This window comes from Rhinopithecus bieti, unplaced genomic scaffold, assembly GCF_001698545.2.
Source record: "Rhinopithecus bieti isolate Rb0 unplaced genomic scaffold, ASM169854v2 scaffold_44159, whole genome shotgun sequence".
NCBI classification, from domain to species: Eukaryota; Metazoa; Chordata; class Mammalia; order Primates; family Cercopithecidae; genus Rhinopithecus; species Rhinopithecus bieti.
Genome location: NW_016818573.1, coordinates 2,005,042 through 2,029,239, shown reverse-complemented (window position 1 = coordinate 2,029,239; position 24,198 = coordinate 2,005,042). Strand labels below are relative to the sequence as shown.

The window sequence follows — 24,198 nt, the reverse complement described above, 5'->3', positions numbered from 1 at the left end:
AGCTGCTTCCGCTGTTTCGGGCGTAGGGCCAAGTGACAGCCCCATGGGCCGTGCAGCAAGCAGAAGATCCCTGGGAGTCATCCTCAACCCTCTGGGGCCACGTGGGTGAGTTCTCCAGGGGGAGGTGCCGCTGCCCACTGCTTCACCTTAGTGAGCATCAAGGAGTTGGGATCAGAATCCCAGCTGGCCCCATCTGGGTCGCCAGAGTTTTGTTATCCACACAACGGGTGGGCTCAGTTGCTTGGCGGATGTCAACTAAAGAGGATTTAACAGGGGATTTTATTTCTTGCAACAAGTAAGGAGAACACCGAGACATCTCCCAAAGTGGTGTCTCCCTGAGCTGAGGCAGGTTTTCTAAGCATAGGGTAATGAGGCGTGATCTGATTGCATCTTGCAATGAGGTGATGCTGGGAGGCATGATCTAACTGGATGCTGCCACAGGGGGACACCACAGCTCTGACCCCTCTCTGGGTCTCAGTTTCCCCAACTGCAGTGAAGAAATTGGCCCCAGTGATGATGCCCATGACACCACCATCCTCTGCCCTCACTCATGCTGGCGTCTCCATGTGCCCATTTTCAAGCTTGTGCCCGCCCTTTGTTCCTCACTCCCCACAGCTGTCCTTAGCCAGGACTTTCACAGCGTGGAACCAAGGCCCAGAGAGGGCACTGAACCTCTCCAGGTCACACAGCCTGTCAGGGAGGTGGGGTCAAATCCAGGTCACACGTGTGCACACACACATGCATATATGCTCACATACATGCACACACACTCTCAAGCACATGCACACATGCACACACACATGCACACACGTTCTCATACATGCACACGTACACACACGCGCACACACATGCACATTTGCTCACATACATGCACACACTCTCAAGCACATGCACACACTCTCAAGCACATGCACACATACACACACGCACACATGCTCTCATGCACACACATGCACACATGTACACGCACACACACGCACACAAATGCACAAACACAATACTCTCTTGCACATGCACACACAGGTACACACTCATGCACACATGCATGCTGTCACACACATGCATGCACACATGCTCTCATGCACATGCACACATTTACAGATGCACACATGCATGCACACGCATGCACACATGCACACACACTGCTGGGACTGGGGGCTGCTGTTTCTGAGGGCTCCTGGAGGGGCTCCTGGCCCTCTTTCTGTTCCATAAACACTCACTGAAATGCAGAAGCTGGACCCCAGCCAAGGGAAGTGAAACTTTCCAGCATCCCTACTGCTGTCCTCCCCGAAGTTGGGGGCCCAGCACCTCGTGGCAGGAAGCACCCTGGCCCCCAGCAGCCCCCAAAGTAGCCAGGTCTGCCAAGCAGGCCCTTCCTTCCTGAGAGGCACCACACCGAGTCAGCAGGATCTCAGCCTCTGTGGGGGCTGGGGGGGCCTTCCAACAAAGACCATGGCCTGGGACTCGTGAAGCAGCTTGGGAGTCCCTGAGACCCCTACCCCAAGCAAGGAGGGACCAGACCCAGGCCGACAGGCTCCTCTGCTGACTCCCTCTCCTACCACCTGCCAAGGACTCAGTCGAGTCACCCAACCCCTAGAGCTTCAGTCCACACCTGCAAAATGGAGCCAGTGACAGCTGTCCCCAGGGCTGGGTCGGATACAGGAGTTGCTGCCATGGCATGGCCCCCTAATGGCAGTCTCTGCCCTCCCTTTGCTGAGGCTCCAGGTGCCAGGAGGAGTGGTCCCCGGAGGGGGCTCATAGGGAGCCCCGGCCCGCTGGGGGCTCAGCCTCACACTCCATCCACCCCTCTTAACACCCTGTCAAGGTCCCAGCTGCCCTGATGGAAGCCAGGATGACAAATCCCCTGTCCCCACAATCCATGTGCTCTGAGCTCACGAGCCCTGGGTATGGAGGGCAGGAGAGCCCAGGCCACAGAGTTGAGTGTCATCTGGGGCAGCTTCCGAGAGGGTGTCACTTAAGAGGGTCCTGGCCACTCAGAGCCCCCCAGGCTGGTGGGCCTGGCATCTGGAGCAGGGCTGGACTGGCCCGGGGAGACCAGTGTGGTGGTAAAGAAGGCCTGGGATCGGATGCCTGGGGGAGGCTCCAGCTCGGGGTCCCAGCACCTGGCATCCAGCAGGCCCTGGCAAAGCGGCTTGCCTCACTCCCCAGTGACTTCTGAACTGGCCTCAGCTCCTCCCAGCAGATAGCTGAGCCTGGTGGGAGGAAGAGGCCCCAGGGCTGAGTGCAGGGGACCTCACCTTCATCCTTCCCCATTTTGCTCTTGAGAGGCATCAGGAGGGGATGGAGCCAGATTGGATGCCCTGAGTGCCACCTGCAGCCCACCTCTAGGGCTCTGTGTGCCCATGAGCAGTCTACCTCTACCACCTCTAGGGTTCTGTGTGCCTGTGGACATCTGTCTGAACCTCAGTTTTCACATCTATAAAATGAGCCTGAGGGTCGTTTCCAAAACAGAGCAAACCGAGTCATCTGAGTTACACTGTCCTTGAAAATGACTGAAATCCCGGATCAAACATTTTGAAATTTTGCTTAAAGCAACAAAGAGCTGTAAAACTGGGGCTCCCCTTGGCACCTTTGGGTAAGGGCGACTCAGGAGTGACCACAACCCTCTGGGGGCTGCAAGGACAGAGGCATGCTGCCGAGGTGGCGAAGGAGGAGCAGCTTGTCATCTTGGTGGCCATCAAGGTGACACCTCTACAGTAACTTTCAATAGCCTGCTCTGGTGGTGACCAAACCCGAGTCACCACCCCACTGCGGGTGTACCTCTTAGTGGTGTTAAGGAAGGTGGCCCCTCTGGGGACCAGCAGAAGGACAAAGGGCAGGGGCAGGAACTTGCCTGCAGGACCTGGACTCAATGGACCGTGGCAGCACAAGTAACAGAGTGGGGAGGGCGGGGCAGGGGCAGTGGAACAGACCCCAGCACTCTGACCTTTGGCTGCATGAACCTCAGCCCGTCCCACCCACCAGCTGCTCTCTGCTAACTTGCCACAAAACTTCCCGTCTGTGGATCTCCAGGCCCATAAATAACAGCCTGTCTGCAAGTTAGACGCCAGTCCTGGTGGCCCGGGAAGCCCAGATTCGCATCAGCAGGCAAGTACCCCCTGCCCTAAGACCCCTGCACCAGCTTGGAGGAGCAAACAGGAGGGGCAGGAAGGCGAAGTTGTTGCCTAGAACCCAGACACTCCACAGCTAACTCCGGTGATGCTTTCCACTTCCCATGCTGTGCCTCAGTTTCCCTGTCTATAAAAAGGAGCACAGTCCTCTTTCTATAGGGAGTGTGCCTTGGTGAACCCATCTTCCCGAGCAGTTGGGCCCTTCTTCTCAATTTAGGAAAAATAAACTTTTTTTCTCCAAAGGAGCAGGAAAATTGTCTCCTCAGAGAAAGAGCCCCTGGGGGTGCAGGGGGGACACAGCTGAGACACTCCCGGCCAGTCACACCTCTTGACAGGTGGTTGCCCTGAGGGGCCTCCCACTGCCATCCCCGCTCTGTGCCCAGGGCCCTGCATCAGGGCCGGGGTCTCCTAAGTATGCCCACCCCCAGGTGCTGCACCCCACACCAGCATGTGCTCACTGCCTGTGCCCCGGGAGCCCCTGCGTCGCGTGGCTGTGACCGGGGGCACGCATGGCAACGAGATGTCAGGTGTCTACCTGGCCCAGCACTGGCTGCAGTCCCCTGCGGAGCTACAGAGACTCAGCTTCTCCACTGTGCCTGTGCTGGCCAACCCGGCAGCCACAGCAGCCTGCCGCCGCTACGTGGACCATGACCTCAACCGCACCTTCACCAGCAGCTTCCTCAAGTGAGTGCTCTTGCCTCCAGGCTGGCCCAGGAAGTCAGGCACCAAGTCCCCACCACAAACCTTCCCTCCAGCCACCAGCAGGGACCTCCCTGTCTTCACTCCTGCTTCCCCTCTGCCTGTGTGACCCATTCCACCACGGGGACAAACTGAACATTTAGAGAAACCCAGATTGATGTCACCTCCTCCAGGAAGCCCTTCCTGACTGCAAGTTGGGTCAGGACCTCTTCTGGGGATCCCAGACCCGGTGCTTCCCTCAGATTAGCCCCACAGGCCATGTTTACTTGTGTGCCCTGACCACTGTTCATGCCTTCTTCCAATGAATAGTCACTGAGTCCTATCTCCAGGCCAGACTCTGGCCAGCTCAGGTGAGAGAATGGGGAATAGGGCCAAGGTGTTGGCTTCAACCTTAATGGGGAGACAGAGAAAGAACCGGGCAACCATAACCCAGGAGGCTAAAGGCAGGGCCAGTGGCTACACAAAGCAGCTAACCTGGCTGAGAGCAGTCAGGAAAGACTTCCTGGAGGCAATGGTCTATCAGCCAAGCCTCAAAGGCTGAGTAAAAGCTAGCCAGGGGAAGAGAGGTGAGAGGGAGTTTCCAGTGGAGGGCCAAGCACAGCACAGGCCTAGGGGTGCGACCAGCATGGTTCTCAGGCTGTGTGCTTGCAGTGAGGGCATGAGAGGCAGGCAAGTGGGCAGGCAGGCAGGCAGGAGGGCGGGCCAGGCTGAGGGTTTGGATTTTACCGGGAAGTGCAGAGCCAAGAGGGCCATGGGCAGGAGCGGACACAGCCACAGTGGTGGAAGAGAAAGCCCTCGCGCTGCTCAGAGTAGCTCCTGCGTTGCCCCTTCCCCCTTAAACCACTGAAGACTGACTGAGACTGTGGGGGTCGCTGTCACCCATTCCCATCTCCACAGTTCCAGGCCCACCCCGGACGACCCATACGAAGTGACGAGAGCCCGAGAGCTGAACCAGCTGCTGGGGCCCAAGGCCTCAGGCCGGGCCTTTGACTTTGTCCTTGACCTGCACAACACCACGGCCAACATGGGCACCTGCTTAATCGCGAAGTCCTCCCACGAAGTCTTTGCCATGCATCTGTGTCACCACCTGCAGGTGGCCCCAGCCCCCAGCACACAGCCTCCCAGAGGGGAGAGGGAGGGCAGGGCGGGACAATGCCGGAACCTCCTTTGCTTAGCCCCTCTTCCCCGGGCCGAGTTTCCCCGGGCTTCAGCCCCTGGGGTCTGCCACCCGCCAGCACTCCAGGCCCCCGGTACCCCCTCCCCACCCTGCCAGAGGGCAGAGGGAGACCTGGCCAAGGAGGGTGGTGCCCTGTGTTTCCTCCATGCAACACCCTCCCACCTCAGTTTCCCCTCCCAAGTAGGCCTGGGCCCCTAACCTGCCTCTCTCGCCCCCAGCTGCAGTACCCTGAGCTGTCCTGCCAGGTCTTCCTGTACCAGCGGCCTGGGGAGGAAAGCTACAACCTGGACTCCGTGGCCAAAAATGGATTGGGTGGGCCACAACCTTCTGAGAAGTGGGCGGGGCCAGGAGGGTTGGAGGGGCGGGGCCAGGCACCAAGGGTCGGGGCCTCTTCAAGGAGTATATGGGTCCCGCGCCTGCCTAACCCCTTGCTTCCTGGTCCCCAGCTCTGGAGCTGGGCCCCCAGCCACAGGGTGTGCTGCGGGCTGACATTTTCTCAAGGATGAGGACCCTGGTGGCCACAGTTCTGGACTTCATTGAACTCTTCAACCAGGGTAAGACCCTAGGGGACTTTCGGGAAACAGGTCTGGGGAAGAGCAGGCCTGGCTGAGGGGTTGGGGAGCCAGGCTCACAGGCAGGCTGGATCTAGCCCTGAGGTTCCCCCACAGCCCACTCTGTCCTCTAGCCTGGAGGGAGGGATAGGCTCACAAGCCCAGCCTCCCACACAGGTACGGCCTTTCCCGCCTTTGAGATGGAAGCCTATAGACCCGTGGGCGTTGTGGACTTCCCTCGCACCGATGCCGGGAACCTGGCAGGCACTGTGCATCCTCAGCTGCAGGTGGGTGTGTGTGTGTGTGGGGGGGTGATTGCTGGGGCCACAGCCTTGGGGAGGGGGGTTGTCAAGGAAAACTGAGCCCCAGAGGGTGCAGCCAAGCCTCCCATGAGCTCACCAGCATCTCGGGTTGAGGAGCAGGATGGGAGGCTGGGCTCCACCGTCCCACTTCCCCAGCCCTGCTGCCTTCCCTGGAACCCCACACTCAGGCCTAGCACAAGAGGCCACAGTGATCCCCATAGCTCCTGTGGAGGGCATGATGGAGACAACCCTACCCTGGCCATAAAAGGCAGAGGGAGGGGACGTGGAGCAGGCATGACTCAATTCACCTGCTTGGAAGTGCAAATACAAAACTCTCTTCTGATTTTCAGTTGAGAGCATCGCCATGCCTGTTGGCAGGTCGTCCAAGTCTCTCTCTCTCTGCAGGCCTTCCCTTCTGGAATGTTCCAGGGTTGGGCAATCCTGCTTTGACACCTTTCTCTTGAGTGCCTGGAAAGAACCCACTGGCTGCTGCTCTGCTTGCTGCCACACGGGTCATTTTTTAATAGGGTCTGGTGCAGTTTTGTGGCCTTTTGTGCCCTGAAGTTTCATTTTGAGGAGTTACCTTCTTACAAATGGAGGCAGCACCGTCCTGTCCGTGTTTAGGGATAGACAGTCTTAATCCAGCCGTGCCCAGCTACCTTGCAGATGTTAAGTAGTAACGGTCAATTTGGGTGGCTCCTCCTACAATTCTAAAATTTATTTTTTATTTATTATTATTATTTTTTGAGACAGAATCTTGCTTCATCGCCCAGGCTGGAGTGCAGTGGTGCAATCTTAACTCATTGTGACCTCTGCCTCCCAGGTTCAAGCAGTTCTCCTGACTTAGCCTCCTGAGTAGCTGGGATTACAGGCACTCACCACCACACCCAGCTAATTTTTGTATTTTTAGTACAGACAGGGTTTCACCATGTTGGCCAGGCTGGTCACGAACTCCTGACCTCAGGTGATCTGCCCGTCTTGGCCTCCCAAAGTGCTGAGATTACAGGCATGAGCCACTGTGCCCGGCCTTAAAATTTATTTATTTATTTATTTGAGACAGAGTCTCACTCTGTTGCCCAGGCTGGAGCACAGTTGCATAATATTGGCTCACCATAACCTCTGCCTCCCAAGTTCAAGCGATTCTCCTGCCTCAGCCTCCCGAGTAGCTAGGATTACAGGCACCCACCACCACACCTAGCTAATTTTTGTATTTTCAGTAGAGATGAAGTTTCACCATGTTGGCCAGGCTGGTCTTGAACTCCTGACCTCATGATCCACCAGCCTTGGCCTCCCAAAGTGCTGGGATTACAGGCATGAGCCACTGTGCCCAGCCAAAATTTATTTAATAAAGAATCATATTGTACTTGCTGTGTGCCAGACATGCTTTAAGCACTATTAACCTGTTTAGTTTAAACTTCAGAATGATAGGAGGAGATATTGTAATCCTTATTTTACAGACAAGAAAGCTGAGGAACGGAGGTTAAGTGACTTGCTCACAGTCACACAGTTAGCAAGGATTTGAACTCCAGCTTCAATACCTGTGCCCATGTCCATGAGGGTCCACTTCCACATGGGCACATGCCTCCCCAAGGTGACTTGTGCCTTCATTTCTAGACACAGAGCAGACTGGCATCTCACCAGACCTGCTGTCTTATGGATTGAGGAAGTGAAGCGTGGGTGGGAAAGGCCACAAATGAGGGGCATCTTTTGGGTGCCAAGCTGGGGTCACCTCCCTCCGGGGCCAGGGCAGAGGTGGCTCCAGCAATCTTGGACTTGGCTCTCCTCCCAGGACCGAGACTTCCAGCCGCTGCAGCCCGGTGCTCCCATCTTCCAAATGTTCAGTGGGGAGGACCTGCTCTATGAGGGGGAGTCCACGGTGTACCCCGTGTTCATTAACGAGGCTGCCTACTATGAGAAGGGCATTGCCTTTGTCCAGACTGAGAAGTTCACATTCACTGTGCCTGCCATGCCCGTGCTGAACCCTGCCCCGAGCCCAGCTTCCTAACCCAAGCCGCACCTCCCCAACTTCAGTCTTCCCATCTGAACGATGGGTCCTGAGGCACAGCTCTGAGCACAGAGGTCCCTTTTGCCACCTACCATGTACCATGTTCCTTGCCAGGCCCCCCAGCCCCTGGCCTCAGTTTCCCATTCTATAAAATGGAAGATGTCCAGAGGTCCATGGTTTGTGTCCTCTGTCCTGCACCTCTCCTGTCTGGCTGGGGAAGTGGATGGAGGAAGGGAGGTTGACCACAGGATCTGGGGGAGGTCTGACTAGTGCAGCCTTGGACACACAAGTGTCTTGGGGCCAGTGGTGGCTGCCTCTGTGCCCACAACTGTCCATCCATGCCCGGAGGAGGATCCCAGAGTGTAGGAGGAGAACCTGGAGAATTTTGCTCTGGATCCAGCAGAGGGGCTTTCAGAGGAGGCCACAACCCAGAGGGGGACCCCCCAACCCTCCTACAGTCCTGGGGCCAGAGGGTGAGTGTGGGGAGCGCAGAGCCGGGCCCATGTCTGTGCACACGTGTGTGTTTGTCCATGCATGGCGCCTGCCCCGTGTGCTCTTTGGCGTGTGTGTCTGTGCGTTTCCCACACACACGTGTTTCCAAGAGCCTCAGTTGCTTGGGCATTCTAAGGGGATCTCTATGTGGCCAGATGTGCATTTCCAAGTGTGTAATGAGCCCGGTGCCCATAGTGGCTCAAGCAGGGAGTCAGGGCTGGGGGAAGAGCCACAGCAAGACAAGGCTGTCCCCATGCAGGACAGCCTGTCCAACTGCAGAGACGCAGGGAGGAGGTGACTTGGGTCGGGGTAGACGGACTTCCCAGCTAATTGGGAAGCCATCATTTCCACCATCCCCAGGACACCGCGCACTGATGTCGGGCAAGCCGGCACAAGGCCTGCTGCTGAGGGCCCCTCTGTCCTGATGCTGGCACCCTTCAGGGTGTCATGGCAGGACAAATAGGCAGGGCTACATGAGACCTGGCTGCAGCCTCACTGCCTGCACCTGCCTGAGCCTAACGGACTCTTGTTGGACAGCTGGAGCTGCTGGAGCCCAGAGTCCCCTTGCAGTGCCACTCCCGCAGCCCTCTACACCCCCGCCCGGCCCATCCATTTCCCTGCAGCCACGGCTGCCACACCACCTCCTGGTATTGAGCAGTGAGATGAGAAGGTGTGAAGGATACGGGGGCACCAGGGACAGGCTGGCAGGCAAGATGGATGAGAGGGCAGGGGGCCAGCAGGCGCCTCGGGCAGGCAGGGCAGGCCAGCCGGGGAGGGGTGTGCAGGGAGGCCTGCCTGCGTGTGTGCATGTGCATGCCTGTGTCTGTGCACGTGCCGTGTGGTAAGTCCATGTGCACAGAAGCTGCACGTGTGTGCACTGTGTGGTGAGTCAGCAGGCTCTGAGTTCGTCCTGTGTCTGCGTGTGTGTGGGTTAGCATGTCAGTGTGCTCATGTGTGTGAGGGGGGCGGCTGTTTCCCATCACACAGATCAGAATTGCACACGCACACATATCAGGGGCCACTACAATCCCAGCCTGGCCCTCCCTTGGTTATCTTGGTGAAGGGGAGCCACCAGGACTGGAATGGATCCCCCAACTCCCTCCATCATCTCCCCACTTCCCACCCACCATGCCATGGCCAGGGCAGATGACTACACCTTGTTGGATAGCCCCAAGGGGCTGCTCAGACCCTCCATCTCACACAGATCACCCCCATCTTGCCTGGCAGCAACTCCAGAGCACTGGCAGCCTTCTCTGACACAGCCGGGCATGGGGTTGGACCAGGGGCCGGCCCTCCTCCCTTTACATGCCCCCAGAGCCAGCCCACCCTCTTCGTGTGGGGTCCCATCCAGCTCTGCAGGTTGAGATCTGAGACACAAGGGATTGTGCCACAGGCATCTCTGAGCTGCAGGGAGGAGCGCCCAGAACATAGCGCTCAGGGAGAAGCAGCCCTGCCACCCTCCAGCCCCTCCGTGCCCCCTCTTAGGAATCAAGGTCACTGTCAACCCAACATCCCCAAGACAGGATTCTGGAGGAGGTGTGGGGTGCTCCCGCCAGACGACCCACTCTGTGCCATTGGGCAAGAGTCAAAAGGCCAAAGAGCACTCTCAACCAAGGGACTGGCATCAGCTCAGGGGGACCTCCGGGTTCTGCCTCCCTGCAGAGTGACCCATGTGTGTCCCCTGAATGCCCAGCACAGGCTGCAGGCAGCCTGGAGAAGGTGCCCGGTTAGGCCAGAGAGAACAGACAGACCCACAGGCAGAGCGGAAGCCCACTTCTCACCTGGGCCAGCCTCACCATTTCCACTCATGCCCAGATGGAGGCTACATGGGCACCATCAGCCAGGGCACTGCCCCCAGTGCCAGGCGGGATGGGCTTACCACTCTCCAGGCTGGGCTAGATCATCACAGGCAGAAGAGATTACGTGCTTAGGTTAACTGGGGAGACTGAGGCACTCCGGAGACTGTAGGACCTGCCAGCGTTGCGCAGCTCCCTGAGTTCATCCCCGTGTGTGTGTGTGTGTGGGTTCGCATGCCACAGGACCTGGGCTTCCCACCACCCAGTCTGGGGCTCTATGCTGACCACACTCATCGCTGCTGCCCCCTTGTGTTTCCTGCTCACACTCCTCCTGACCATTGCGCATCTGCCGGCCGGCTGGGGCCAGCCTCAGGTCAGGGGTCTGGGTCTTGGTGGCAGGGCACCTCCTCCGCCATTCAACCCTCAATCTGCTGCTCCCACTGTGCCTCCCAACCCCTGGGGCCCAGCCCCTCCAGTCAGCCAGGCCTGGACCCCTGCAGATGCCCAGCCGTCCTCAAGAACCACCCTCCCACCCACTCACCCCTGCCACGCCTGGGCCCATCGATCAGGAATAGCTGGGGGCTCTTAGCTAGGGAAGGGAGGGGCCTGAAGAGGGAGGACAAGGAGGGAGGAAGGGGGGGCTCTGCAACGTCAGAACCTGCCCACCTGCCCTCCTCCCACACAGCCTTGGACAGCACAGCCTGAAAGTGGCTTGGAGAAGGGCCCCTGCACGCCCCAGAGTCTGCATCTCACCTTCGGAGACCAGGAGTCCAGCTCAAGTGGGAAGACCACGACCTCGGGACGTGGACGAAGGGCGATCGAAGACGCAAGGACAGTCCTGCCGAGAGACCACAGCCTGTGTGAGCACCTGAGGGCTGAGCTGAGGTGCTGAGTGGACGAGTGGTGACCACTCCTCCCGGCAGGCAGGGTCCCCTTGGGTGGCAGCCACAGCCCAGCCCCAGCCAAGCAGTGTTTCTCCAGGAACCGGACAGCCGCTCTGTCTCCATGGCAGGTAGGCTACGTGAAGCAGAGGTGACCTCATGGGTCGGGCTCAGGTTCCAGGGTGGGTGGGCAGGGTGGGAACCAAGGCAGCCCCGCTGAACCCAGGCCCTGTGCAAGAGGGTGGGGCAGGGGCACCCCAGGCTAAGGTCTGAGATCCCCATGGGACAGGGCTCACGGCTGCCCAAGTGCAATGATGGGAGAGGCCAGGGACCAGGCTGTTCCGGGAGATGAGCGCCTCACTGCGCACGTGTGACCTCAGGCCTCTTCCTGAGCCCCAGCTCCTTCAGTATCAAAGTTGGGGGCTGGACAAGAAGGCTTAGCTTCCCTTCCAGACTTGACACTCGATGCTTCCGGCAAGCTGTCATCTCTGGGCCCTAAGGAGTGCTGGCTTCTAGAGGGACTGAGCAGAGGACAGGCTCCCTCCCCAGAGTCCCTAAAAGTGTCAAGCGGCAGCACATTGGCTGCGATGGGCAGCGGGTGAGCCCGTAGAGGACTTGGGAGCCAGTGACGACTGGCAAAGCCTCCAGGCCCAGTGAAGTCATGAACCCCTCCCCTTGGGACCGATCGCCATGGACGCAGGGGGTACTGGCATCACCTGGATGACGTACCCGCCCCAGCAGGGCAGCCGGGTGACAAGCAGTTACCCTTCTGATGGACCGGCCGCAGGGGCAGGGGGACATCAGCCCATCTATCCATCCTGCCCAGGGTCCTCAAACCTGATGTGACCCATTGCTGTCACAAAGACGCCCCCTCCTCTGTGAGGCTGCAGAAATCCCAGGAGCTTTGCATGCAGCTCTCAGGGCTGCTGAGGACGCGGCCATGGCCCTGGGCTCCACACTCTCCCCAGGCACCTACTAAGAGCTCACCCTCGCCAGGTGCCGTCCACCTGGTACCTCAGTAGATGCTATGCCACCCTGGGAGCCTCCGTCACCCGCCTATCTGCCAATTCATCCATCTCTGCAACACCTAGCATCCCCCCTCTGCTCCAGGCATCCCACGGTTTTACAGTCATGTAAATGCCCCAAAGCCACTCGGGTGGGGACACAGCTGGGAATAAAACCTTGTCCCCGGACTCCCAGCCACTGTGGCTTCCATGGCCCCTCCAGCTCCTCAGTCCCTTATGGGGCTGCAATAAAATAATAGTTCTGTTTTTCAGGATTTTTTTTCCATTCAAAATATTTTAATTGTAAAATATACATAACAAAATTTACCATCTTAACCTTTTTTTTTTTTTTTTTAAGACACAGTCTCGCTCTGTCACCCAGGCTGGAGTGCAGTGGTGCAATCTTGGCTCACTGCAACCTCCACCCCCTTGGGTTCAAGTGACTCTTGTGTCTCAGCCTCCTGAGTAGCTGGGATTACAGGCGCCTGCCAGCACTCCTGGCTAATTTTTGTATTTTAAGTAGAGATGGGGTTTGCCATGTTGGCCAGGCTGGTCTCAAACTCCTGACCTCAAGTGACCCGCCCGCCTCGGCCTCCTAAAGTGCTGGGATTACAGGCACGAGCCACCGTGCCTGGCCCACCTTAACCATTTTTAAATGCACAGTTTTGTGACATTAATTACATTCACATTGTACAAGTAGAGGTTCCTCTTCAAAGACTTTCCTCCTATATAATTAGGAATAAACAATAACTTCTCTTCGAAACAAAATGTATTCAAAGACCTATGCTAACATTCTTAAATATCTGCTAGCCATAATTTTAAAAAAATCAATATACTTTATGTTCTTAGCTCCCACAATTTAGCCTAAACATTTGCCCTGGCATGCTACAAGTTTTCCCTCCTTCTTTGTTCTCCTCTGACTTTGCTTCTTTTAAAAGTTCGAAGTTACTAGGCAATCAGGACAAATACAGAATGCGAGGTCCCGTTCCAGCCAATGAGAACCGGACCCTGTCTCCTTTGTTCGGTGCACTCTCGTGGCAAAACTGCTGGCGAGTGTACCCTTTCTGCAAAAAGTAAAAAAATGACCTTGCTGAGGAAATTAAATTTATGTTCAAGTGCTATTTCTTTTTTTTTACTTTTTCTTTTTTTTTTTGAGACGGAGTCTCGCTCTACCGCCCAGGCTGGAGTGCAATGGCATGATCTCAGCTCACTGCAAGCTCCGCCTCCTTGGTTCATGCCATTCTCCTGCCTCAGCCTCCCGAGTAGCTGCGAATACAAGTGCCCGCCACCACACCTGGCTAATTTTTTGTATTTTTAGTAGAGACGGGGTTTCAGCGTGTTAGCCAGGATGGTCTTGATCTCCTGACCTTGTGATCCGCCCGCCTCGACCTCCCAGAGTGCTGGGATTACAGGCGTGAGCCACCGCGCCCGGCCGTTCAAGTGCTATTTCTTTACGGCACTGGAAAACAAGCATTTCAAACAACGTTGTTGTGCAACCATCATTCGCATCCATCTCTAGAACTTTTTGCATCTTGCAGAACTGATATTCTGTCCTTATGAAACAACAACTCTCAATTTCCTCCTTCCCAGCCCGTGGCAACCACCGTTCTACTTTCTGTTTGTATGAATTTGGCCTCACCAGGTACCACCTATGAGTAGAATCATATGGTATTTGTCCTTTGGTGTCTGGCTCATTTCACACAACAGTGTCTTCAGGGCTCATCCATGTTGTAGCATGTGTCAGAATGTTCTTCCCTGTTCAGGCTGGATGCTATTCCCTTGCATAGATGGACCCCACTTTGTTCATCCATCCATTCTCCGATGGACACTGGGTTGCTTCCGTTTCTTGGCTACTGTGAATCATGCTGATATGAACATGGGTGTGCAAATATCTGTTTGAGTTCCTTCTTTCAATTCTTTCTGGTATAGACCCAGAAGTGGAATTGCTGGATCACATGGTAATTCTAGGCTGCGCATGGTGGCTCACGCCTGTAACCCCAGCACTTTGGGAGGCTGAGGTGGGCAAATCACCTGAGGTCAGGAGTTCGAGACCAGCCTGGACAACATGGTGAAACCCCATCTCTAATAAAAATACAAAAACTAGCCAGGCATGATGGTGCACACCTGTAATCCCAGCTACTCGGGAGGCTGAGGCAGGAGAATCTTTTGAACCAGGGAGGCAGAGGTTGCAGTGTGCCGAGATCATGCCACTGTACTCCAGCCTGGGTGACAGAGCAAGACTCCATCTCAAAAAGAAAAAAGACAAATATATATATGTTTAGTAAATCCAGTTTTAATTTTTTGAGGCGCTACCATACTGTTCTCCCCAGCAGCTGCACCATTTTACATTCTCACCAGCAGTGCACAAGAGTTCCAGTTTCTTGAGGCCAGGCATAGTGGCTCATGCCTGTAATCCCAACACTTTAGGAGGCCGAGGTGGGAGGATCACTTGAGCTCAGGAGTTCAAGACCAGCCTGGGCAACATAGGGAGATCCTATTTCTACAAATAAATAAATAAATAAATAAATAAATAAATAAATAAAAATTTAAAAATAGCCGTGTATGGTGGTATGCGGCTATAGTCCCAGCTACCTGTAAGGCTGATATGGGAGGATCACTTGAGGCCAGGAGGTCGAGGCTGCAGTGAGCTGACTGAGCCATCGCTGCACTCCAGCCTGGGCAACAGAGTGAGACCCTGCCTTAAATAAATACATAAATAAATAAAAAGAAGTTCTAGTTTTTTCATCTCCTTACCAACACTTTTTATTTGCTGGTTTCTTTTCTAATAGCCACCTTAATGGGTGTAAAATGGTATCTTATTTAGCTAAGATTTTTTTTTTTAATTGGAGGGGTGAAAGGTGGCAAAGCATTTGGCCAAGACTTGTGCCAGGATTGCAGATCAAAAGACAAGATGTTTAGAAAAGGGTGCAGAGGCCAGAGAAAAAGACGGTAGGATGGGCTTCTGGAGGCAGGCTCTGGGCGGGTTGTCAGGGTCAGGGATGGGTAATTGGTGCTGAATGGGGGACTCTTCTTGGCTCAGCTCTCCTTCAGCAGCACCGGGAAGCAGGGTCCCAAGGAGCTGGGGAAGACCCCGGCCCCCTCCCCCCCCCACACATCATCTAGAACAGATGCTGTTTGTGAAGGTCCCCTTGTGCACCAGCCCCTTCGTGTGGTCACTAATCCTCACATCAGCCTTGTGAGGCAGGTATAAAGAAACCCTTCCAACAGATGTGGAAACTGAGGCTCCAGGGGTGAAACAATTTGCTTGAGGCCACATAGACACAAGATGGCCCAAACATTCTCTGGGGAGCAAGACAGGCCCTGACACTACCCTCAAGGAGCATGCTGGCAAAAAAGACTTTAAGTGAGCATTTACTTCACAGAGTGATGCTAAGTGAGGGATCCTGTGAGAACACAGCCCTGGCAGTCAGGGAGGGCTTCCTGGAGTAAGAGGCATATAGGTGCAGCCTGAAGGAGGAGAGCTGGCCGGGTGATGCATGAGGCCCACGCTTCCGTCCTCTCTCTGCAGCCTTCCTGTCTGCTGGCTTCGGCATACTTGCACCCTCAGAGACCTACCCACTACCCACAACCAGCTCTGGCTGGGAGCCCCGGCTGGGGTCGCCATTCCCATCAGGCCCTTGTACCAGCTCTACTGGGGCCCAAGCTGTGGCCGAGCCCAATGGACAGGGCCCCAAGAACCCACGTGTGTCCAGTGTGACGGTTCAGTTGGAGATGAAACCTCTGTGGGAGGAATTCAACCAGCTGGGCACCGAGATGATCGTCACCAAGGCAGGCAGGTGTGAGCAGCAGGGGCGGGGCGGGGCAGGGGCCAGGGCTGGAGCCGCATCCGGCTGCTGAGCACCTCCCTCCTGCAGGAGGATGTTCCCCCCCTTCCAGGTGAAGATCCTGGGCATGGACTCCCTGGCCGACTACGCCCTGCTCATGGACTTCATCCCCCTGGACGACAAGAGATACAGGTGCGGGGACCGGCCTGGGGCGCAGGCTCAGGTCTCAGGTGTTGAGACCAGGAATTAGACCCTTCCTGCACTCCCAGGTGAGGCAGGGGCCTGTCCAAGCAATGTCAGGAAGGCCCAGCATAAGGGCAGGACGACAGACAGGCAACAACAGCCTGAGGGCAGGAGGGAGCCCAGCTCAGGGTACCCGGCAGACTTCCATGGGCAGTAGGCTAGCCTCGGGCAGGCAGCTTTCTTTGGGCAGTGGGCTAGCCTTGGGCAGGCGGAGAGGTCTAGCCCAGGGCAGCAGGGGTTATCCTGTCATCCACCAGCCGGGTGCAGCCACAGGGAGCTCAGGTCTCAACAGGCTTCTCCGAGCCTTGGGTTCCTTAGCCAGGTGTCCACAAGGTGGGCTGGGCAGTGCTGGAGTCAGCAGCAGCCCCTGCACCCCGCCCATATTGTTCAGGTATGACTCTGGTTAGGGCAGCCCTCACCACCTCGCTGTGCCCCCCAGGTATGCCTTCCACAGCTCGGCCTGGCTGGTGGCGGGCAAGGCAGACCCAGCCACACCCGGCCGTGTGCACTTCCACCCTGACTCGCCGGCCAAGGGCGCCCAGTGGATGCGCCAGATCGTGTCCTTCGACAAGCTCAAGCTGACCAACAACCTGCTGGATGACAATGGCCACGTGAGGCCTGGGCCATGGTGGGGACAGAAGGGCCTGGGGTCAGGGCTGGTGGGGCCCTTGGTGCCCAATGGCCTTGGTGATCATCACCTAGGCCTGCTGCTGATGACCAAGGCTGGGCGGGGAGTGGGGGTGGTGAGCTCACCTGGCTGGGGGTGGCACAGCAGGGAGGGCTGTCCAGGCAGGTGGAAAAGGGGGTGGGGGCAGGGAAATGTTCCAGCATACGTTGTCCCCCGCAAGGAGAGGGAGGATAACGTATGGAACGCCCAGCCTAGGCCGGGCCGCTGTATGTGTGGACACAGCATTATTGACACTTGGTCAAACAGCCAACAATCCCTGCCCTCACAGAGGTCACTTCCTGGGGCAGGGGCAGGGTCCAGAAGACACTGTGTCCAGCATCTCAAATAGGGACAAATGCCAAAGAGAAAGCGGAGCTATGGAAGTGGGCAGAGAAAGGGTGCTGCTGCTCTCAGGGGGTGCAGGGAGCTGAAGACCTGAAGGAGGTGGGGATGGAGGGGCCTGTGCCGGCCAGAGGGGACAGCAGGTGCAAAGGCCCTGAGGCCAGAGAATCCTGGGCCCGCAGAACTGCAAGAGGCACCCATGGGGCCGGAGTGGAGCCCCAGGAGGGGAAGCCAAAGAGGCGAGTGCCTGAGGGGCCAGGGCTGACTGCTTTTACCGTGTGGGGTGGAAGTTGCTGGAAGGTTAGGAGCAGGGGGCTATGTGATATGGCTTCCTAGGCAGCTGTGTGGAGAAGAAACAGAGGGGTAAGGTGGGGACAGAGGACAGGCCAGGAGGCAACCGAGGAAACCGGTGAACGTGACAGTGGCAGGTGGCAGCTGTGATGTGGGGTGTGAGAGGACACGGAGGCAAGGATCCTCAAACACAAGGGGCCTTTAACACAGAACCACAGCCTTTCCAGCTCAGACCCTGCGCCACCATGAAAGGAACAGGGCAGTAGGCCCGGGGCAGGCCTCCAGCTTGGAGGGAAGGAATCCAGCCTCAGGGAGTCTGCAGCAGCCTGCCTCACCCCTGTACCCCTGCTCTGCCCCTTCCACAGATCATTCTCAACTCCATGCACCGCTACCAGCCCCGTTTCCACGTGGTCTTCGTGGACCCACGCAAGGACAGTGAGCGCTATGCCCAGGAGAACTTCAAGTCCTTTATCTTCACGGAGACCCAGTTCACAGCTGTGACAGCCTATCAGAACCACAGGGTGGGTGAACCAGCTCGGGAGCACCCACTGCAGGCCCATTTCACAGGGGTGGAGACTGAGCCCTGAGGATTGCAGCCCTCACTGGCACAGACTACTGCCCTCCCCACTTATCCTGAGCATCTGCTGTCAGTCAAGGCCCTGCCCGCACTCCTATCAGCTCAGAGTTCCTGGGCCAAGGGGCCCGGGTGCCAGGGCCTCCCGACCCAGGGTTCCCAGGAGGACAAGGTGGCTGAGCCTGGCTCAGGGCCAGCCCCACAACTGCACTTTGTCCCCTGCAGATCACCCAGCTGAAAATCGCCAGCAACCCTTTCGCCAAGGGCTTTAGAGAGAGTGACCTGGACTCCTGGTACTGTCTGACCCTGACCCTAGCCCCTCACTCCCAACCCCAGGCATATCCTAAGGCCTCAGTTCCTGACCCTTGTTTCAGGGTCACACCCTCTGACCCATCCTGGGGCCCCACCATCTGAATCTGGCCATGATCCCTGGCCTGGGTTCCTCCCCTTGATCCCCTCCCCCAATTCCTGCTTGCTCCATCTTCAGGCCTGTGGCCCCACAGCCCCTGCTCAGTGTCCCAGCCCGGAGTCACAGCAGCCTCAGTCCCTGTTTGCTGAAGGGCGCCACAGAGAGGAAGAAAGGTAAGGCTCCAGGCCTGCAGAGCAGACATAGTGGGACTAAGGCGTACACGGTGGGCGGGAAGCAAAGGGACAGGACCTCCAGGAAGGGGCGTTAGCAGCTCAGCAAACCCACAGGGCCCCTGTGTGGACACAGAGGGGGAAGCAGACATGCCTAAGACAATATGGGGCTCAGAACAGAGAGCACAGGCAGGGGGTGCCAGGCGGGCTTCCTGCAGGAGGTGGCTCCCAAGCTGGGCTTTGGAGGACTGGGAAGCGTTTGGACAGAGGGAGAAGGTGAAGAAGAAATTCCAGACAGAGGGAAAAGCAAGGGCAAAGGCTGAGAGGTAGGTAACTTGGGAAGGAGGAGCAGGAAGGGACCAGGGCAGGCCTGGGATGAGGGCTGAGGATATGATGCGAGGCCCAGAATCCACTCTGACCATTTCCTCCCTCAGACCCCAACAAAACTTCAGCTTCCACCTCCAGGACCCCTGCTCAGCTCCATCATCAGCTGCTGCCCCCACCTGAGGCCCTGCTGGCCCCAGCCACCTACAGGCCTGTCACCTATCAGAGCCTGTACTCTGGAGCCTCAAGCCACCTAGGGATCCCAAGGACCCGACCGGCACCATACCCCCTCCCCAACATCCGGGCTGATAGGGATCAAGGAGGCCTGCCTCTCCCAGCTGGGCTGGGGCTCCTGTCCCCCACTGTGGTGTGCCTGGGGCCTGGCCAGGACTCCCAGTGATGGCAGAAGCCCTGTGGGGAAGCCCTGCTACCCTGGACCTTACGCCGGGTGTGGGAATCAGCCTCTGCCCCACCCCGTCCAGCCCCACCTCTGTCTCAAGGACAGCAGAGTAGGTGAAAGTCTAGAGAAAGAGACTACCTGCCCAGGGTCACAGCAAGGCTGGGACCATGGCAAGCTTGGAACCAGGCCTTCTACCTCCCAACCCCAGCAGCCTGAATACTGTGCCCTCTTGCTTTGGGGGTAACTCCCAAAAACCCTGCCTTACCTCTCTCTTCCCCCGAACATTAAACTATTTGGCATGAGTGGTCAGAGCACTTCCGTCCTCGTGGTCAGGGCGGGGCCCTCAGGAACTCCCAGACCCATCACAGTCCCCACATCAGCCCTGTGTAGGCATCCCGAAGCTCTGCTCAGTGCCGTCCGCATCCCTGGGAGCACACAGTGATATTAAAAGTGGTGGCTCCAGCCCAGTGGCAGGGCTACACTTGCCCAGATGAGGATCAAAACTGGCGCTCAGAGAGGCACAGGACCTGCTCAAAGTCACACAGCAGGGCATGGCGGACACCCGCCACCCCACGTTTAAATACTGTGTGCAAGGCTGGGGTCATCTGGTCCCCAAGCCCAGGGTCTGGTGGAAGGGTGAGGAACCACGGTGGTCAGTGATCACAGGAGCCAAGGAAGGGACGGGAGAGGGATTTGGGAATCCGGTCCAGACTCAAGGCAGGGAGAAGAGCTCTGGATGCTGGGACAAGGAGGTCAAAGGCCTGGGGCTGGACTCCGAAGGAGCCTGAGGAGAAGACAAGACTGGGAGCGGCGCACGCCACTCAGCGGCACCGGGAGGGAGCACCAGAGGGAGGGCTAGGCCGGACGCTCCTCTCGTGCACCGATCGACCTCGGGGTCCTAGAAGGGCGTCCCCGTGGAATCCCGGCTCCGCATATCCTGGAGCCCCTAGGGGAGGGACGGACCAGCGGGGACCGGCGAGGCCTCATCAGACACCCCAACGCCAGGACCCAAAGGGACCGAGGACGGTCGCCGGGCGCTTCACGGTTCGCGCGGTTCCAGGATCTCGGAGGACACACCCCGCAGGTCCTCCAGCTCCGCGCCCACCTCCCTCCCCGCGGCCACGCCCCCGGCCCCGGCCCAGCCCTGCCGGAAGCACAGTCCGCCTGGACACGCCTTTCCGGCCACGCCCCACCTCGAGCCGCCCCTCGCTCCCCTAGTCCTTCTTAGCAAAAGCTCCGGTCTAGGCCCCGCCCCCAGGCCGCCCCAGCCTCGATTGCCTACAAGGCCCCGCCCCTTAACAGACCCCGTCCCACCGAGGCCCCGCCTTCAAACAGGCCCTGCCCTCGAACAGACCCAGTCCCACCGAGACCATATCTCCGGACAGGCCCCGCCCCCGAACAGACCCAGTCCCACCGAGGCCCCCCCCGACTGCCGCCGCTCCGCAGCCCCCTGGGCTGGACGCGTCGGGCGGGTGGCCCCTTCTCCCTCTCAGCTTCCGGAGGGACCCGGGCTGATCGCCCCGCCCCATCCTGACCCCCCCCAGCCCCGCCTCTTCCCTCGCTCGACCCCGCGCCCGCCGCGTCACGGCCGCGCAGGACTCGGCATGCTGCCCGACTGCCTGTCGGCCGAGGGCGAACTGCGCTGCCGCCGGCTGCTGGCGGGGGCCCGGCCCGACTCCGCGCACGGCCCGCGTCTGCCGCGGTGCTCGTGCCGCTCTGCTCAGTGCGCGGGGTCCCGGCTCTGCTGTATACGCTGCGGTCCAGCCGCCTGACCGGGAGGCACAAGGGCGACGTCAGGTACAGCGGCCAGGAACTCCTTGCCCTTTGCCGGAGGCCGCTGCTGGCAGGCACCTCGGGCAGGGCACTTAGCCCCTTCGAGCCTCGGTTTCCGCCTCCGTAAAATGGGTCTGGGGAGATCCCCTACGCCCACGGGCTGCGGCGAGGGATCAACGATCCGTGTGCCTTGGCTCCAGTGCACCTGCCCGGGCGCCACGCCCTCACCGCGTAGACCCCTCGTGCTCGTCCCTGCGCGCCCGCCTCAGCCAGGGACACCCCTCTGAGCTGTTTCCCGCTAAGAAGGCGGACGCCGCCCCCTGCCGGCGACTACGGAGAGGTTCGGGCCTCTCCCGGCGGGATTTGAGGACATAGTCCCCGAGGACAGTGTCAGTGCTACTGGGGCCACCACAGGCCGAATTTGGGTATCTGAGCCCCAGGATCTTCTTGCTCCTGCTGCAGACCCTCTTATCCTGCACTGCCCCGGGCTTCTCTTCCTTATCCCCATTGCTCAGGGAGATAAACTGGCCTCCAGAGGTCGTGTGGCTTGCCTGGGGCCTCCCAGCAAACTAGGGGCAGAGGCAGGCGATGCTTTGGTGGGCCACTGGCCCCCCGCACTACCGACACCCCGACCTCTCCATGGCCCTAAGAGTCCAAGGACCAGACTCCCTGTGTCTGTTTAGTTTCCCAGGCGGCAAGTGCGACCCAGCTGACCAAGACGTGGTACACACGGCCCTGCGGGAAACCCAGGAGGAACTGGGCCTGGCAGTGCCGGAGGAGCACGTGTGGGGCCTGCTGCGGCCTGTGTATGATCCGGTAAGCCAGTTGGCTGAGGCCACCGCCCCCTCATTCACTCACTCTGTGCCTGCCCTGGAGCTAGACCCCCATGGACCAGGAGAGTGGTCATGGACACCCACAGGCACAAAGTGTGGAGGGGTGCCCCTCACCTGCCTGGTCACATGCGCCACCCCACACAACCCCTTGGGAAGAGATTGGGGAGGCTCTGGTGTCCTGAGTAGAGGTGGCCCAAGGCGATGGGGTGGGCCAGCTCTGCTCAGCTTGGTGGATTAGGGCCAGGGAAGCTTCATGGGGTAGGCAGGGATTGAACCTGGGCTTGAATGCCAAGTGGGAGATTGTCCTAGGCAGAGGGAACAGGTCTAGTGCATTTGAGGAGACCTGAGTCAGTCGGCACGGCTGGAGGACACAGGCAGGTGGACCTGAACATGACTACCTAAGGCCTGTGCATGGCAAAGGGGGTCTTCCTCTCACACTCCCCTCCCCAGCCTTCAAACCCAACTGAAGCCATGCTTCCCTGACCACCTGCCCTCTTCCCCAGCAAAAGGCCACCGTGGTGCCAGTGCTTGCTGGTGTGGGCCCACTGGATCCCCAGAGCCTCAGGCCCAACTCGGAGGAGGTGAGCTGGGGGATGTGAGGGGGTTGGACTATTCCAGTTCTCTGTCTACCCTCTGTGCCTCCTGCCTGCAGGTGGATGAGGTGTTTGCACTGCCCCTAGCCCACCTGCTGCAGACGCAGAATCAGGGCTATACCCACTTCTGCCAGCGTGGCCACTTCCGCTACACACTACCTGTCTTCCTGCATGGACCACACCGGGTCTGGGGCCTCACAGCTGTCATCACCGAGTTTGCCCTGCAGCTGCTGGCACCTGGTACCTACCAGCCCCGCCTGGCCGGCCTGAGCTACCCAGGGACTGAGGGCCTGGCCCACCCTCAGCAGCCCCTGGTTTCACCCTGCCAGGCCAGCTCCACTTCAGGACTGAATAAAGGCCTTTGACAGCTCTAGAGCTCCTGCTTCTCCTGTACTGGGGCCTTGACATTGGGCAGACCACTCCAGGCTGCTGGTTGGGGCTCCTCCTTCCAGTCACGCCGTTCCCCACAGCAGTGGACACTTCCTGGGTGCCAAGTACTCGAAGTCAATTCATCTCACCCTCACAACAGCCCATAAGGCGGGGCCAACACTGTCTCTGGCTGGTGAGACTGCTTTCAGGGGGGATAGACACCTTGCCTAAGGGCCCCAGGCTGGGATTGGAACTAGGGCTGTCAGACTCCCCAGCCCAGACTCTTAGGCACTGCACTACCCGTGTCTCAGCCCGCACCTCCTGTTCTCTGCTGTGCCTGGCTGACCCTGTGCTGGGCTCTGCGGGATCCCAGGAGAGGAGTAAGGTGCACGCATGTCCCTGGGTGTTACTGTAGGGGTCTAACAGAGCCCCTGTGTGTGCCAGCTGCTGTGTGGGGGCCACAGCTGTGGACCAGTCAGATGCTGGCCTGCCCTCCAGAGGGGGTGCTCAGTCTATGGGAGACCTCAGACCAGGTCACACAGATAATCATGTGGTTCCACATTAATCACAGATAATAGTGGAATTACATAGGATGTCAACTAAGTAGACCAGGGTTCTGTGAAAGAGTTGAGGGAGTGGGTGGTCTGAACTTGCCATGGCAGGATGGCTGGATCCAGGGGCTCAGGGGCTCTCTTCTTGCTGTGCTTTGCACTGTGCTGGCCTCAGCCCTGGGGAGGTTGTCTCTAGTGCAGAGTGTGAGAGGTTGAGGAGAGGGCAGCAGCATCCATCAACAGAAAACATGGCCACTCCGCCCGGCCAGTCTAACCCAGAAGTGCACCTCACTGGCCTGTCTTGAGTCACATGTCCTTCCCTAAGCCTGTCACATGGCCAGTTGGATTTACAATACATTGATAGATAGAGTCTGGGATGCTTGCCTGGGTAGGAGGGTGAACTCTCTGGACGGAGAAGCAGTGGTTCCCAAAGAACAACTGAGGTTCACACCTTATACAAAAATCAACTCAAAATGGGCTATAAAACCTGAAGCGAACTGTACTCCGTGGCTCATGCCTGTAATCCCAGCACTTTGGTTGGCCAAGGCGGGCCACCGTGACTTCAGGGGTTCAAGACTGGCCTGGCCATATGTAGTGAAACCCTGTCTGTACAGAAATACAAAAAAATTAGCCAGGCATGGTGGTGCACGCCTGTAGTCCCAGCTACTCAAGAAGCTGAGATGGGAGGATCGCTTGAGCCCAGGAGGCAGAGGCTGCAGTGAACTGAGATTGTGCCACTGCACTCCAGCCTGGGCAACAGAGTGAGATCCTATCTTAAAGGGGAAAAAAAAAAAAACTAAACCTGCAATGGTAACACTACTTGAAGGAAACATATG

The 24,198-nt window shown here is 58.1% G+C and overlaps 3 protein-coding genes across 4 annotated transcripts; all 3 read left to right on the top strand.

Annotated features, from left to right (window-relative positions):
- Positions 1–3,013: 3,013 nt before the first annotated feature.
- ACY3 (aminoacylase 3) lies at positions 3,014–11,144 on the top strand. 2 transcript variants are annotated; one of them, XM_017857249.1, is made up of 7 exons: positions 3,014–3,108; positions 3,560–3,815; positions 4,728–4,923; positions 5,226–5,319; positions 5,454–5,561; positions 5,736–5,845; positions 10,839–11,144. In XM_017857249.1, the coding sequence occupies exons 2-7, from the start codon at positions 3,580–3,582 to the stop codon at positions 11,043–11,045; spliced, it is 951 nt and encodes a 316-aa protein (XP_017712738.1). In that variant the 5' UTR covers positions 3,014–3,108; positions 3,560–3,579; the 3' UTR covers positions 11,046–11,144. The 2 variants fall into 2 exon arrangements, with proteins under 2 accessions (XP_017712738.1, XP_017712737.1); XM_017857248.1 differs by lacking the exon at positions 10,839–11,144 and adding an exon at positions 7,650–8,037.
- TBX10 (T-box transcription factor 10) lies at positions 11,055–19,545 on the top strand. Its single transcript, XM_017857247.1, has 8 exons — positions 11,055–11,165; positions 15,568–15,835; positions 15,914–16,015; positions 16,506–16,677; positions 17,732–17,887; positions 18,166–18,233; positions 18,428–18,522; positions 18,954–19,545. Exons 1-8 carry the CDS (start codon positions 11,159–11,161, stop codon positions 19,241–19,243), a joined length of 1,158 nt encoding a protein of 385 aa, XP_017712736.1. The 5' UTR covers positions 11,055–11,158; the 3' UTR covers positions 19,244–19,545.
- Positions 19,546–20,616: 1,071 nt separating this feature from the next.
- Positions 20,617–24,143, top strand: NUDT8 (nudix hydrolase 8). Its single transcript, XM_017857245.1, is given in 5 exon segments — positions 20,617–20,908; positions 20,911–21,040; positions 21,700–21,832; positions 22,353–22,430; positions 22,502–24,143. Coding segments are annotated over 5 exon segments (708 nt in total). The 5' UTR covers positions 20,617–20,847; the 3' UTR covers positions 22,808–24,143.
- Positions 24,144–24,198: the final 55 nt, after the last annotated feature.

Coding starts and splice junctions, on each gene's coding strand:
- ACY3 (XM_017857248.1), top strand. CDS start 3,580: ATGTGCTCACTGCCTGTGCCCCGGGAGCCCCTGCGTCGCGTGGCTGTG. Junction 4,924..5,225: donor ATCTGTGTCACCACCTGCAG/GTGGCCCCAGCC, acceptor TCTCGCCCCCAG/CTGCAGTACCCTGAGCTGTC. Junction 5,320..5,453: donor CGTGGCCAAAAATGGATTGG/GTGGGCCACAAC, acceptor CCTGGTCCCCAG/CTCTGGAGCTGGGCCCCCAG.
- TBX10 (XM_017857247.1), top strand. Junction 16,678..17,731: donor TGCTGGATGACAATGGCCAC/GTGAGGCCTGGG, acceptor CCCCTTCCACAG/ATCATTCTCAACTCCATGCA. Junction 17,888..18,165: donor CAGCCTATCAGAACCACAGG/GTGGGTGAACCA, acceptor TGTCCCCTGCAG/ATCACCCAGCTGAAAATCGC.